Here is a 14,502-nt window from a genome sequence, read left to right as displayed (position 1 = left end):
GTCTGACTCCTCATACAAAACCTCAGACGGAGGAAGAGTGGAGGTATACCCACATGCATTGCTACATGTTATACAATAGCCCACTGCCACATTGAAAGCTTGATAACAGTGTTTGGACTTGATGAGCAGCATTGGACAGCACAGTTCCTTAAAGGATTCCTGCTTTGAAATGGCTTTTGTTTGGCTAAAATGAGTAGGTTATATTATATATATCTTTCGAATACAGAAGAACCTGAAAGAGAAATGTAAAAGCTCTTTTTTTTTTTATTCTGGCAATGCATTTTTTTTTATCCTTCAGGCATGTTATGTACCATCTTTTTTTTTCATATTCCAAGGATTTTTTCAGTCAGCAACTTTATAATTGGATCATATTTGGACCCAGCTGCACAACTATCAACAATCACTTCAATTTGCTGTCATTCAGCATTTGTTAGTACTCTTAACAATAACGCTCAGAACAATAACACTCACCTACACCTCAGCACAACCTTAGTATTACATTCTGTTCTGTTTCCATTTTTGAGCTTTTAAAGAAAATATCATACCATACGGTGTAGTGGATATAATGAACACACTCACAAAGCACAGACTGTAAAATCTGGACGTTCAAGGAAATTTCAATGGAAAAAGGAAGTTAGATTAATAAGATACTATACTGTAATAGGAAACTGTAAAGTGTGACTCTTTATTTGTATTTTCTAAAACATTTAAAAACTTTTTAGCTCTTTATTCAGTTGTGTTTTTTGTTACATGGAACTATTGAACACAGTTGATTTTAAAGTGCAGGGGCATAATCTATCTAAAAAGTTAATTTACTCAACTGACTCGGCTAACAAAAATATGTTGTTTTCTTAAGACCTTTTTGCTACCGTTGCAATCATTATTTCTGAATGTTCATAACTTGCCAGAGCATTATCCAGAGTTCTAAGAATGTTCCTTGTTAGCTGAATATTTGATTCAGCATTTATTCCTTTGAATAAAACACAGCTACAGTGTGATATAATTGCATTTTAAAAATCTATAGAATATTTGATCAATGAAACAAAAATAGGCATATCAATAGCGGCTTGTTGTTTATTGTTTAACAATTGACGTTCGAAAAAGCTACCAAACTACGCGAAGGTTTAAGGCTCTGAATGGAAAGCAAAATATCTAGAGTAGAAGTTAACAGCCCAGATAGCACACGTACATCTGCAAGATGTCGATTAAAGATCTCCTGATCTGGAAAGCATCTGCTATCTACAAACATCTGGCAGATGTTAGGTTTACATACAGTCTAAATCATAAACATCTTGAAGACATAGACGTCTATTTGGCATCTAAAAGGAGACGTCCGATAGATGTTTTGCAGATGAACAAACAACCTCAATAACTAATAAAAAACGTATTGCAGAAGTAAATGCAGATATCAGATAGATGCCTCCTAGATGTACGTGTGCTATCAGGGAGGCTGGATCATTCACAATATAGTACCTGTTCGCATCAAATGTAGCTTACTGTTACCATCTGTTACACAAAACACAAAGTAGTGTTTTTTTAGGCAGTAGGCCTAATGTTACTATGGGGTTTTTGGGCTGAATGCCATTTTTTTCTGACCTAATAACATAGCTTGTGTTAAATGTGCACTTGTAAATGGTTAAAGGGTTAGCACGGGCGTGGATAGCTTTCGAGAGGTGCTGATGGTAAATGTGCTGCGGCAGGCTGAAGGGTTAACGGCCGACTGCTCTTTTCCAGTGGGGGGTTTCTCTCTTGCCTTTTCCCTGTAGTAAAGCAAGCTGAGCACTGGTCAGGGATGCCCACTGGCTCTCATTAAAAGATGCCAAATCATTATGGATCCCTTCCCTTCCTGCAAAGCTCCCCTAAACCTCTGGCGGCTCACGGCTGTGAGCTATCATTAGCAGATGACAAACCCCATTAGAGTGCCCCCTCTCTGGGCTGGAGTGGATCTGACAAGCCCTCTTTAGCCTTCAACCAGTTCAAAAGCACAAAAACTGCATAAAGATTTTTTTTGGTAAATACACTCATACAGAAACTCAAGAAAATTGAGATATTACACTATTACATATATATGCACATGGCCTGGCCTATGCAGCCATTTTTATTTTTTAATCTACTATAGTATTATCACAAAATAATGTATAATTACATGCAATAACCCTAAACCAAGCCTAAACCTAACCATGTAAGTACACTGAGCAAATAATTAATATTACTCAGTACTGAAAAGTACAAGTATACTGTAATACTGTAACAAATAAAGTGTAACCTCATTTTTTATGAACACTGGTTTGTAATGCAAACAGTTTACTACACTTATTATTCTAGTACCAGAGTTGTCTTGTACATTCACAGAAAATAGCTTACCTCCACGTTGCCAAATAAGGTGGATAAAGACATGCTGTATGTAACATATATATATATATATATTTAATTCCTTATATTTGCCACTAGCTTTTCAAACTTTCCACAGAAGTGAAATTGTCTTTGTGCAGTATATGTCTGCCTGCTTTATTTTAAAGCTTGTAGATCGAAAACCTTGTCAGGGGGAGTTTGGGGCCTTTTCCATTTGGAATGCTTTGACTTCATAGTCCCACCCTGAGAGCCCTCCACCCTGCACCAGGTTTTAATTAGAGCTATTTGGTCGGGACCAATAGCTTAGCTTTTCCAGTCCCCACAAAGTTTTGCACGCCTACTAATTTAAAGGGATCTTGATGCCTGCGGGACTTTTATATCCTTCCAGGCAGGAGTGTGCAAAGCATGCCAACTTTCATGTGGAAACCTTCACATGTGACAAAGAGACTTAGCTGCTAGTAATGTCGCCATTATTGAACCTCAGAGAAGTTTTCAAATGGGCCCTCAGACAGCATCGGTCTGTTTGAGCCTGGCTTCAAGTGTGCGCAGCAGCTGTGTACAGCCTAACCCTGAACCAATAAAGACCGTGAAGTCTTGTATGCGCACTTTGTGGTTGTGTGTGTGTGTGTGTGTGTGTGTGATGAGAGAGGGGGACTTGCAAGGCTTAATGCACAGCTGGGGTAAATTCACTCCAGGGGCAATAGCGAAGAAGGCCTGCTGTTGCCAGAGTGAGCCTGTGCAATGAAGTGTGCTTCCATTGTCTGGAAGTAGGGCAGTGGCACAATGAGGCCTGGACCTAAGAGACCATCTCACCTTGGCTGGAGAAAGCTGTTATGCTACAACCGGGCGATTCGCTCAAAAGAATTGTGTGTGTCTGGGAAATGATTACGTTTATGGTGTCCTGGAATGCTTAGCAAAAAGCAATCTTGTTAGTAGGCTCACTGGCATTTTTAATGTGTGGAAATATGCAATGAACAATGTACAGTCAATTGAACATTATCTCAAAATGCACCAAGAAGCAGAGCCTGAAGGAATTTGTTTTGGCTGACTGTACGTATTATTCACCTATTTACAAAATAAATGAATATGCATATATTAAATACAAGATTATTTTATTAATTATGCTAAGAAAAAGAACGAACAACATCAGTTTCACCTTCAGGATCGATAATTGAGGTGGCGCAAAAAAACCAAACATGTTTGTATAAAATGTTTGAGATGTAATATGGGTGATATGAAAATAGCGCTTGTTTCAGTTTAGTTATTTTTATTATAAGCACAAGAACGACCCTTTGTAACTTGAATGTGTGAGTTTTCTGGTGTCAGCCACTTCCAGTTATTTTTGCTGTACATTCTGTGTATGTTGATTGACGTTGCATGTATTCATTTCTTATCATAATCTTAAACAAACTTTGCAAATATTTTTAACATGTATTGCACTTTGTTTTTCCTCTATAGTGACTGTAGTGATTATAGGCAGCTGCTAACAATAGGAGATATTTGCAACTAACCAATTGGTAAGACGGCGGCTATTTCACAGAGTAAGAATATATACAATCAAAAGATAACATCTATCAGAATGTCTGTTGCCCCACTTTCAGAGGACTTGCTCATTCTCCAGGGGGTCACCTTCACACTATACCATAATCACACATGGCAGGTAGACATTGTCATCAGTAGAAACCCAGGTCATACCATCACAATTGAGTGACAACTACATTCGTTTCACCGCTTCTCTTATCTCTACCTCTCCATCATAAATCACTGTTTTTTTTTTCTGTGGCCTGTCTGTCCACCCACTCAGCCCTGTGTTCTGGTCACCTCATGGGTTCAGGGGAAAAATAAGAATTTGGAGGATGGGAAATAAGTCAGAAAATTAGTCAGTGTTATCTCGGTAGGATAGCACAAGATTGTTTTGGCCGACTACATGGAGCTTAAACCCTAGATGCTGTCTGTCACTATAAAACCATGAGATGGCCAGTGAATCACACTTTTTCATTCTCATAATGTTTGAGCACTTGTTTTATGAAGGAGGATTGGTTCGGAAATACAATTACAAGGTTTTAAGAAGCATGATCTTTATTGATTTTTGGGATAAAATACGGTCTGCTTTATCTCAGCTTTACCTGAATAGTAAAGACAAATGTACCATTTAGATTTTTACGTTATTTTGTCAAAAATCCCACCATGATCACATCGAAAACCTAAAAAAACATATTTCATATAGATTCAATTTAATATATAATATATATTATACTTATAAATATATAAATATACATATAACAAATTTACAAGAAATATTACTGCCATTTCCTGACATTATATATATATATATATATATATATATATATATATATATATATACATATACACACACACACACACACACACACACACAAACACCGCTATTTTGAAATCTTCCCTTGTTACACAAGCTTTTGATTTTTATTTAGCTTTGTAGCTTCATACTACGTTTTGTTATTATGCGCACGCACGCACACACACACACACATACACACACACACACACACACACACACACACACACACAATGCAGTGTGCAATTTTTCCCTGCAAAGCAATTGGACTTTCCTTTTGTTAACTTAAAATGTGCCATTATACATTTTGTATACTTTCTATGTTTATTATAAAAATAATAATTCTACGAGGGAAAAACAAATGTTCCTTGATAGCAAAAGATCTTCCACGATAACCTTGATAAATGATAAACCTACTTCGACTCTAAACCGCTCAGCAGCTACTTCACAGTCCACTTGGTCTTTCTCTCTGTGTATTAGGATGCAGCGCCAGTGCAGCTTTGGGGAGATTGCATGTGTTATACTGACATCCAGCGGTACCACTACTGCATCAGTGGACGGTGTTTACACACACATTAGGCTAGATAATGAGGAATATTGTTTTAATGTGTGCTTGACCTCTGCCTGCCGCTATCTAGAACACAAATTCGGTTCAGCTGAAAAACAGATACAGGACGATAATAGACAGGAAAAAGTCAAACAGCCAACTTCCTGCCACACTCAATATGGCAGACTTCAGCAGCCGCGTTTGAACTTTCGGTATCAACGAGACGTAGTGACGTTCATGGCAAAAGAAACCAAAAACTGGCTGAATAACATGTAAACTTGAGCGATGGAAGAAGCAACAGATATGAATTCCCGCTTTTACTGTAAAATTACTTGACGCTGAGTGCATGAGCGGTGCTCGTGCAGTTAGAGGATGTCGCGCGTTACAGCTGATGAGTATCAAACACTTGTCGAGGTATGTTTACTGTCAGCACTAGCGAGGCAGCTATGGTTTGCCAGACTATAATTGTGCGTGTGCTAATAAGCTAATTACTTGTACCGCAGTATTAAAGGTGACATACTGAACTAGATATTTCAGTATAGCTGTCAGGTCGGAAACCATGGTAAAGCAATATTGTTTCTCCTTTCAGAATATTGTCATTCTGTTTGCTTTGCATTTGACAGCGGCGATTAATACCAGGTTACCACAGTTTCGTTGTAAACACAATAGATGTCGTAACTACGGTATAGCTCACCTGGTAAATTTGTCTTATTGGCGCGTTAGGATCATCTTGTTTGCTGATGACCGTCTTCATGTTTTCTAAAATAGTGTAGTTACTGTTACCCCAATGAGGTGCTGGATGACATCAAAGACGTGTCGGCTGATTTCCCACATCTGCAGCTATATGTGGACTATTATCGTAAGTTTGTCTTTGAAAGCACACCAGGGGTAAGGGAACAGATGTTTGTGAACTTGTGTAGTTTAAGCAGTAGTTAAATGGATTAACGTGTGGCTGACAATTTTTTTGCATGGTAATTAATAATTGTGGCTAGCTGTCACAAGGCAAGCTTAAACACGAGGTCCAGTCAAACGCTTTTAAAGTAACTCTTAAAATGTTTGTGAATTGTGAACTGAAATTTCAATTATCATAATTTATTTTCAGTAGGAAATAAATCCACAACGGCCCACAGTACACACACACACACACACAGACAGTTGTCAAAAGACTATTTTAACCTAATTTCATTAATGTCAGATCAGGGCAAGTTATCACATGAAGAAATGTTATATATGTAAACAATTTATTATTGTTTCCCAAAACGTTTTTCGGAGGTATATTTTACTTCTAAGAACAGCAAACATGGAACATACAATTACATGATTTTTTATTTATTTTTTATTTTTTAATTTATTTATTATTATTTATTTATTTTAATTTCTGTTTATAGTTTGCTGAATGGCTCTACGTACCACACAATTAATTGATTATTTTCCCCTAAGCTATGTTCAATACCTTTTTTGGACTGTGACAAGTCCCTGTCTCCTATATGAAACTTCTTTTAAAACAAAATATAACTGCCATGTAGACATTTTGCTTACTTTTTGCAAGTGCATTTCCTGAGTTTGTTTCTCTTCTCTTTCTACAGTCTATCCCAACAACGATAAGAAGAAGTTGGTTTATTTGGGTGGCACCGTTCCTGTAACATATGAAGGTAACTAGTTTCTGTAGCAATGCTGTAACCGATAATTAATCCCTTCCCGTGCTTGTAATTTCTTTCTGAAGCTCATTATATATGCCTTATGTTGTTACAAAGGTGCCACGTACAACATCCCAGTTTGCATCTGGATCCATGAGACCCATCCCAAAAACCCACCCAGGTGTTTTGTCTGCCCTTCGCCCTCCATGATCATCAATGCAAAAAGCAGCAATGTTGATGCCAACGGTCGCGTTCTTCTCCACTGTCTTAGCAACTGGAAGATTGTAAGTATAGCTACTACACATTAACTTTTTCAAAGTTAATCGTTTTTATATTTCACTCTGTCTGTTTCCCAGGGCTGGTCAAACTTGTCGATAGTTTTGGAAGAGATGATTGCCGCCTTTCAACGTGAAACTCCTCTTTTTGCCACCTATCCAGTTCGAACCCCTCCGAAACACCTGCCAGCCGAACTGGCTGTTCAACAGAGTCCTGTTTCGTCCTACGGAAGGTCAGTGCTTGTTTGAGTTTCAGTTCAGTCATTCTTATCAAAAGCATTTGAGACTGGTATATCAGTTTAGTACCATTTTATTAACAAGTAGATACTTATGTAATCTTCGGACTTCCTTTTTGTTTGTTCTGCAGCTGGCCTCATACAGGCAGCAATTCAGCGCAAAAAATGTCAACAGCTCAACATGGAGCATCCGTCTCATCTGTGCCTCAGCATGCCAGCAACAGTAAATATTGATTTTCTGAATACTAGTCTTGCATGTATGTATTATAAAAAAAATGTTGTCTTTATATACCAGTTTTACTGTCACCGAGATACTATTTTAATGTTTTAATATGTTGAATGAGTTATCTTTTTTTTTTTTTTTTTTTTTTTTTTTTTTATTTTATCTTAACCCAAAATGTTATTCAATAGAAGCCGTTTTGTGATCACGGGGAAATCTTACGATTTTTTTTATGATTTCTTAGTTTGTAGACTAAGCTGAAACCGCCATCTTGAAAGCAGAAAGCATATTGATCTAATACAATGTTTAAATGTATTGCTTTAGTGCCGCAAATTGTTTCAGACTTTCATTTTCTATTCCTGGCTAACCATAAGGTTTATTTTCCAAGGCCTACCCAAGAGTACAAAGTCCCAGATGAACCTGAATCAAGTCAGTGAAACGGAGATGAGCGGGGTAAGGAGATCATATACGCAAGAGCTGCTGGATTTCGGGATCACATTTGGTGCACAAGCTTTGGAGGCTAACCACCAAACAAACCCATTTATTTCTCCTGCCTCGGGTAATATGTTTTTTCTTAAAAAAAAAACAAACTATTCAACTGTAATATTTTAAAACACTTTTCCTAACTTTTTTTAAAATTAATTACGGATTATCTCTGCTTCAGCTCCCACCAGCAATGCTTCTGATGTTGATGACATAGATGACCTGTTCAAAAGCCTTCAATTACAAAGAGTTGTCAACATGTACCAGTTGAGCAACAGGGAGAGAGGTAAATAACACATCATTTAACAGCGTTTTTAAAGACTCCGTAAAGTAAGTATAAAATGAAAGTTAAATTAACTTGCCGTTTAGAGTTTTTACGTAGAAGAGCCTTTCTCTAAACTAGAGATTTAAAAACAGGCTCACTAAAGATTTTGTGATCTAAAAGAATTGCAATTCAGAGTTTGGGACTGCTTAAATGATTTGTTTGTTGCAATTGTTTAATTAGTGGATATTATTTGTAGAATCACAGGTCATGTAGTTCAGACTTTTTTAAGAATGATTATTTTAAGGATAAAAAAAGTTAAAATAGTGCGGTTTGATGGCTTCAACAAAAGCATATAATTTCATTTAACAATCTCAATGATCAACATAGGTCTTTCTTTAACAGCTTATAAGGCATTGTTAAAAATGAATTCCCGTAAGGAGAAAATGAGTAGGATTTTATTTCCGGAACCAAGCTGTTTTCTTCTGTACCATCATTCACGGAATAGAAATAAGAAAATCAAGCCGCTCACATATGTTCCACACAAATCCTCTTTTATCAGCAAATACATTAACACAGGAATCATCAAGCAAATTCTATGAATCTTCTATATTTTATATTAAATATTATGTATATTATATCAAACGTGTTCAGCATAACATGCAAGTAATTTATAATGTTTTTTTTTTTATGCACATTATTGTGTAAAACAATGCAGATGTTACAAGGAACTAAAACAGACTTTAATTTTTCCAAAAAAGATGTTCATCATGCTGGAGGAGTGTGGCAGGATTGTGGTGGTGGAGTTCAATCAGGCTTGCTGGATGAATGTCACAAGGTGGTGGTGAGCAGGCTTCCTGTGGGCGCCTCTCCTAGCAAGATAAAGAACAAGCTCACTATCTTCTTCCAGCGGAGGCAGAACGCAGGCGGAGAGGTTATGGATGTGAAGTACCCTGCAGCACAGCCAGACCAGGCCTGGGTCCTCTTCAGACACCAGAGAGGTACTATGGGACATCACTGATAACCTCCACTAAAGAAAAATGTGCCATCTCAATGAAAAGTTTACTGTTCACCTTTTGTATTTTTCCAGACGCAGAGCATGTTCTCAGGCATCCTGACAGGGTGATTACCATTAATGAGCAGCAATTTCCTATTCAGCTGAAGAGGTTTGAAGACATGGAGGTAAGAGGAGGCCAAGTCAGGATAGCCCTTCACCGTTGTTTTTTTTTTTTTTTTTTTTTTTACTCACTCATTTTTGACAGGATTGCACTACACAAAGAACCTACTGTCAGATCCCAGGTGGTGTCCAAGGTGAGAAAGCTGAAATGTTTAGGAGCATCTTGAGTCTGGAAGGGTGCAGTTTCAGCTCCACGGATGTCCTGGAAGCAGTGCAGTCCTGCCGAGACCTCCCCTCTGCCCTGAAGTATCTCTGCCATGATTGCCCTATATGCCAGGAGCAAGTGTCTTTCAACAGGGTGAGAATAAATGAATTGTGTCCTTGGCCACACAATTACAGAATGGGGCCACATGTACTTCAAATTATTATGCATTGTATGGTTTTTGGTATTATTTGATGATAACAATTAACAACTTTTCAAAATTTGGGTTATTAAGATATTATTAATCAAATTAATATTTTTTTTTAATGAAATTATTCCTTTTTTTTAGCTGGGAATGCGTTCATTTGATCAAAACGGTAACGGTGAATATATTTGTAATGTTACAAAACATTATCACCAAAAAAAAAATGAAGCAGCATAACTGTTTTCAAAATGTTTCTTAAAGCACCGTGACACTGAAGAGTTCAATAATGATACCAAAAATATACCAAATACATTACATATACTAAAATAGAAATCAGATATTTTAAACTATAGTAATATTTAGTAGTATTTTATCTCTGTATTCTTAATAGAATAAATTTAGTGCTCATAGTGACTTTAAAAAAGCATATTAATTATTTTAATATTTAATTATTGGAATATAATAAAATTATGATTAATCCTTTTAGGACTTCTTGTTGTATTTCACAAAGCCAATACATTTTATTTTATATAATACTCTCTCTCTGGTCTTAAGACATTAGTCATCCTTGCTGTTGAGTATTTCATAGTATTATATTAGGCTAAATGTAGCATCTGCCTCTCTTTTCTTCAGATGGTCACCATGACACACTGCTCTTGCACATTCTGTGAGAGCTGTTTCAAGAAGTACTTCTCCTCTGTCATTAAGGAGAAGAATATAGTACATGCTGTGTGTCCCCTCTGTAATCTTCCCGATGTACAAAGAGGCCGCAGGGAGGAGTCCATGGAGTACTTCAGTTTACTCGACACACAGGTGTGGAGCTCCAAACATGTTTGCTTTTTAACCATAGGAAATTGAATGTAGAATATCAACCATCTATAAATCGTTTTGTATCTGTAGATCAGGTATTATTTGGACCCCCAGATCCATGAGCTCTTCCAGAGGAAGCTCAGGGACCAAGCACTGCAGGAAATGCCCAACTTCCGCTGGTGTGCACATGTGAGTTCTGTTACTCGCAGATGTTTTATACAGTGCAATTTCAGATCTGACCATGAAAGCAATTTTTAGATCTGTTTATATTTTTGTTTTTTAGTGTTGCTTTGGGCTCCTTCATGAAGCAGACAGGCTGAGGATGGATTGCCCTAGCTGTGGGAAAAGCACATGCTTTCAGTGTAAAAGACCGGTAGGTTTTGCCTTAACAAACAACAATGCTTCACATCATATGCCTTCGCCTTCCAACATAAGTTTTTAGCTGCAATATGAGGTTCTGTGACGTAAGCTATATACTTTGCTGGTATTTAGAACTCAGTATTTTGTAAAAATAGAAACTAAATATTAAGCAATTATAAAAATTGACTACTGTTCAAAAGGCCAGTAAGATTTTATCAAAAGTAATCTTTGGATTAAAAGTGATTAAAGACATACAACTTTGATAACAGTAAGAAATATTTCTTAATTGTAATAGTATTTCACAATATTACTATTTTATTGTGTTTTTCGATTAAACAAATGCAGTCTTGTTCTTTTAAAAAAATGTTTAAAAAAAAAAAAAAAAAAAAAAAAAGTACTTTGCTTTTGAATGCCAGCATATATATATATATATATATATATATATATATATATATATATATATATATATACACACACATTACTAAAACCTATAATACTATTTTATAAATGTTATAGTTTGATGGACATATTAACCAGACATTTTAGAAATCTAATGAAGAAATTCGGGTGAAACTGTTGGCCAGACAATAAACATCTGAACTAAACCATCCTTACTTGTTGAGCCCCTGCATTGTGCTGGTACTTGTAATCTCATATTGATGGAGGCTGTTGGTCTGGGTGTTTGTTGTCTAGTGGGCTCCCCAGCATGAAGGAATATCATGCGAGAAGTTCAAAGAGTGGGAGCAACTCAACAGCCCCGAGTATCAAAACTCAAGGCTGGAGCAGCTTCTCAGCAGGAACAAAATAGGTGAAACAGAAACTCTCTCAATGAAGGTTCTCGGTTCAAAGTGTCTTTTTGGAACTTTCCCAGGTTGTAACGTTCTCCTTGCTCCTTTCAGACTGTCCAAAATGCAAATTTCGCTTCTTCCTGGCTAGAGGAGGCTGTTTGCATTTCAAATGCACTCAGTGCCAGCATGAATTCTGCGGAGGCTGCAGTCAGCCATTTAAACAAGGCTTCGTAAGTTTAGTTCTCTCAGCAGTCGTCATTATACTTACCACAGAGCTCTCTATCAATTAATGAGCATATGTTGTCCTTGAAGGCCTGTAATTTTTCTACCGAGTGCGGCGCTAAGGGGTTACACGCTCATCACCCTCGAAACTGCCTTTATCATTTGAGAGACTGGAGTGTCCCGAGGCTACGGACCCTGCTGCAGGTGACGGACATCTTTACAGTGGTCTAGCATAAACAGGAAGTGCCATTGCACCCTGCCGCAGTTATCTGGCTAAACTAGTTTTATTTATGTTTGTAGCACTATGGGGTATCACATCCTCTCATGTTCAGCCCCAAAAATACAACAGGGAATCACTCCAAAGGTACATCTTTTGTTTTGACATGTGAATATTGGATTGTTCAGATTAATGATTCACCAAAATGTTAGCCTCGTGAACACTTTCTTTCAAAAAAGTAATTTTTTTGGTTCAGCTGAAATCTGGTTTAGATGTGTCACAGTACACGTTTATGTGTAGGTATTTGTGGTGTGATGGAGTTCCAGGAATTAGGAGCTGTGAAGGAGGAGCCATGCGGACGAACAGCTCTCCCAGAGTACAGTGGTTACTGCACGTAAGGAACGCTTATCCTTTATCATTCACTGAAATATGTTCAACAGCCACTAGTTTTTCTCAAATGTTATGCTCACTTTTAGGGTACATTATAAAGAGTGTCTGGTGGAGCTAATAAACAACAACGCTCTAGACCCTGTGGTACTGTTAGATGGGGTAGAGCTGAGGGCAGAAATGGGCCGCTGGAAAGTGCCAGTCCCAGACAAGCACCCTTTAGAACCAGACCAACGGTACGAGGACAGACTTCGACAGGTTAGTCCGTAAAATAAAGCATCATTTGAGCACTGTATTGTTAAACTGTCAAATTCTGTATCTTGTGTTTTGTGTAAATGTAGGTTTTATAGAGTGGTCTACACAATAAATTGGGTGGTGGTGGGTTAACCGCATCGAACTACTAAATGCAACATTAAAAAGATTGCATATTAAATACTTTTTATATATTAAAATATTAATTATATAAATAATTATATTAATTTAAATAAATATATAGGCCTACAAATATGTATGTGTGCATTTTTTATTTATATATATAACAAAAACTATTTTTGATGCGATTAATGATTTGACAGCACTAAATTATATTTGTAATTATTCATAAAACATACTGTACAAATACTATATATTATCAATTCCATCATACATTCAATGTATATAGGTTAAACACTGTGACAGTGAAATCAGGTTTGATAGTTAAGTCATAATTAAATTATTACATTTAATGACTGTAACTGCTCTTGCTCAAAAAGTGTTGTATATCTTATTTCAAATGTTCACCACTGTATATTACTTCCAGCCTATGTTGATGTTTATTTGGTTTTGACTTTGTAAAGCGACCTTGGGTGTTGGAAAGGTGCTATATAAATAAAAATCATTATTATCCTTTCAGATCCTAAAGCAGAGGGTTGGTCTGACCAGCGGTGCGGCTCCTGGATTGGCTGCAGCTGCTCCTCCCACGCCGTCTCCCTCTTCTCCTCCAGCGGCTGGAGTTCCATGGTTCTCCATCTTAAGCCGGGCTGTTCCTGAGGACTCCCAGCAACTACTGCTGCTGACTGACTGAAGAGCATATAAGAGCACATAGATTTAATATGCACCTCTGCTGTCAGTTAACATTAACACTCTGGATTCAGCCAAATTGTTTTTCAACACATTATGAAAAAAGAACGTCTTTCTTACCCCTCCACAATTTTAATGTAAATCCAGAGGGAAGTTGTGCTTAAAAATGAGCAGAACAACCAGCATTGATGCAGGAATTTTAGCAATTTTTACAATATGGGCACTGACGTTTCCGTATCATATTTAATATATTTACAACACATAAGCTTGTGGCTCTCAAAACTACTCAAGTTCTCTAATTGTTGGCAGTGAGGATCTACTTGTACTTGCTCTAACTGTTTTATATAAATTGTGTATTAAATCAGCTTTATACAGTATATGCATTATACTGGGCACAAGTTTGCACTTTTGGCCCTTGTGAAATGGGTATTAGCATGATCCTTAAGAAGTGTGAGAGGTTACGTGTTGCTGATACGGTTATTTTACTGTGTGAATAACTGTGAATATAAAACATTTATTTTCTCACAGTCTCATTTTTTCTGTTTACAAAATAGCATGGCAGTTCGCACCTATCCTGGCAATTTTGGTGTTTCTGTATATTTTCGTCCGCCAGGATTAAACTTTTTTTTGTTGTATTTCAAATTTTTTTCGGTAGAGTGTTGTTCCAAGAAAGCTGGCACTAGGATTGTTCACTTTTTTCGTATCTCCGCCAATGTTTAGATGCTCCAGACAGCCATACTTGGGCTCTTTGTGCGGGTTACATTGGCAGGTTGCATTATGAGCGATTCATTTGCTTGTGATTCATT

General features: G+C 37.1%; 1 protein-coding gene across 4 annotated transcripts; it reads left to right on the top strand.

Annotated features, from left to right (window-relative positions):
- The first annotated feature begins 5,377 nt into the window (after positions 1 to 5,377).
- On the top strand, positions 5,378 to 14,218 carry si:dkey-181m9.8 (E3 ubiquitin-protein ligase RNF31). 4 transcript variants are annotated; one of them, XM_043217953.1, is made up of 21 exons: positions 5,378 to 5,630; positions 5,985 to 6,075; positions 6,803 to 6,868; positions 6,971 to 7,137; positions 7,210 to 7,361; positions 7,496 to 7,587; positions 7,973 to 8,143; positions 8,249 to 8,353; positions 9,091 to 9,330; positions 9,420 to 9,451; positions 9,592 to 9,804; positions 10,487 to 10,666; positions 10,754 to 10,852; positions 10,947 to 11,036; positions 11,717 to 11,831; positions 11,923 to 12,041; positions 12,124 to 12,237; positions 12,334 to 12,397; positions 12,551 to 12,644; positions 12,727 to 12,895; positions 13,530 to 14,218. In XM_043217953.1, exons 1-21 carry the CDS (start codon positions 5,589 to 5,591, stop codon positions 13,698 to 13,700), a joined length of 2,586 nt encoding a protein of 861 aa, XP_043073888.1. In that variant the 5' UTR covers positions 5,378 to 5,588; the 3' UTR covers positions 13,701 to 14,218. The 4 variants fall into 4 exon arrangements, with proteins under 4 accessions (XP_043073888.1, XP_043073880.1, XP_043073875.1 ...); XM_043217945.1 differs by having other exon boundaries at positions 9,420 to 9,511; positions 9,622 to 9,804; XM_043217940.1 differs by having other exon boundaries at positions 9,420 to 9,511.
- The last annotated feature ends 284 nt before the right edge of the window (positions 14,219 to 14,502 follow it).

This window comes from Puntigrus tetrazona, chromosome 2 (genome assembly GCF_018831695.1).
Source record: "Puntigrus tetrazona isolate hp1 chromosome 2, ASM1883169v1, whole genome shotgun sequence".
NCBI lineage: Eukaryota > Metazoa > Chordata > Actinopteri > Cypriniformes > Cyprinidae > Puntigrus > Puntigrus tetrazona.
Note: the sequence above shows the minus strand (reverse complement) of the source record. Positions and strands in the feature narration are given on the sequence as shown.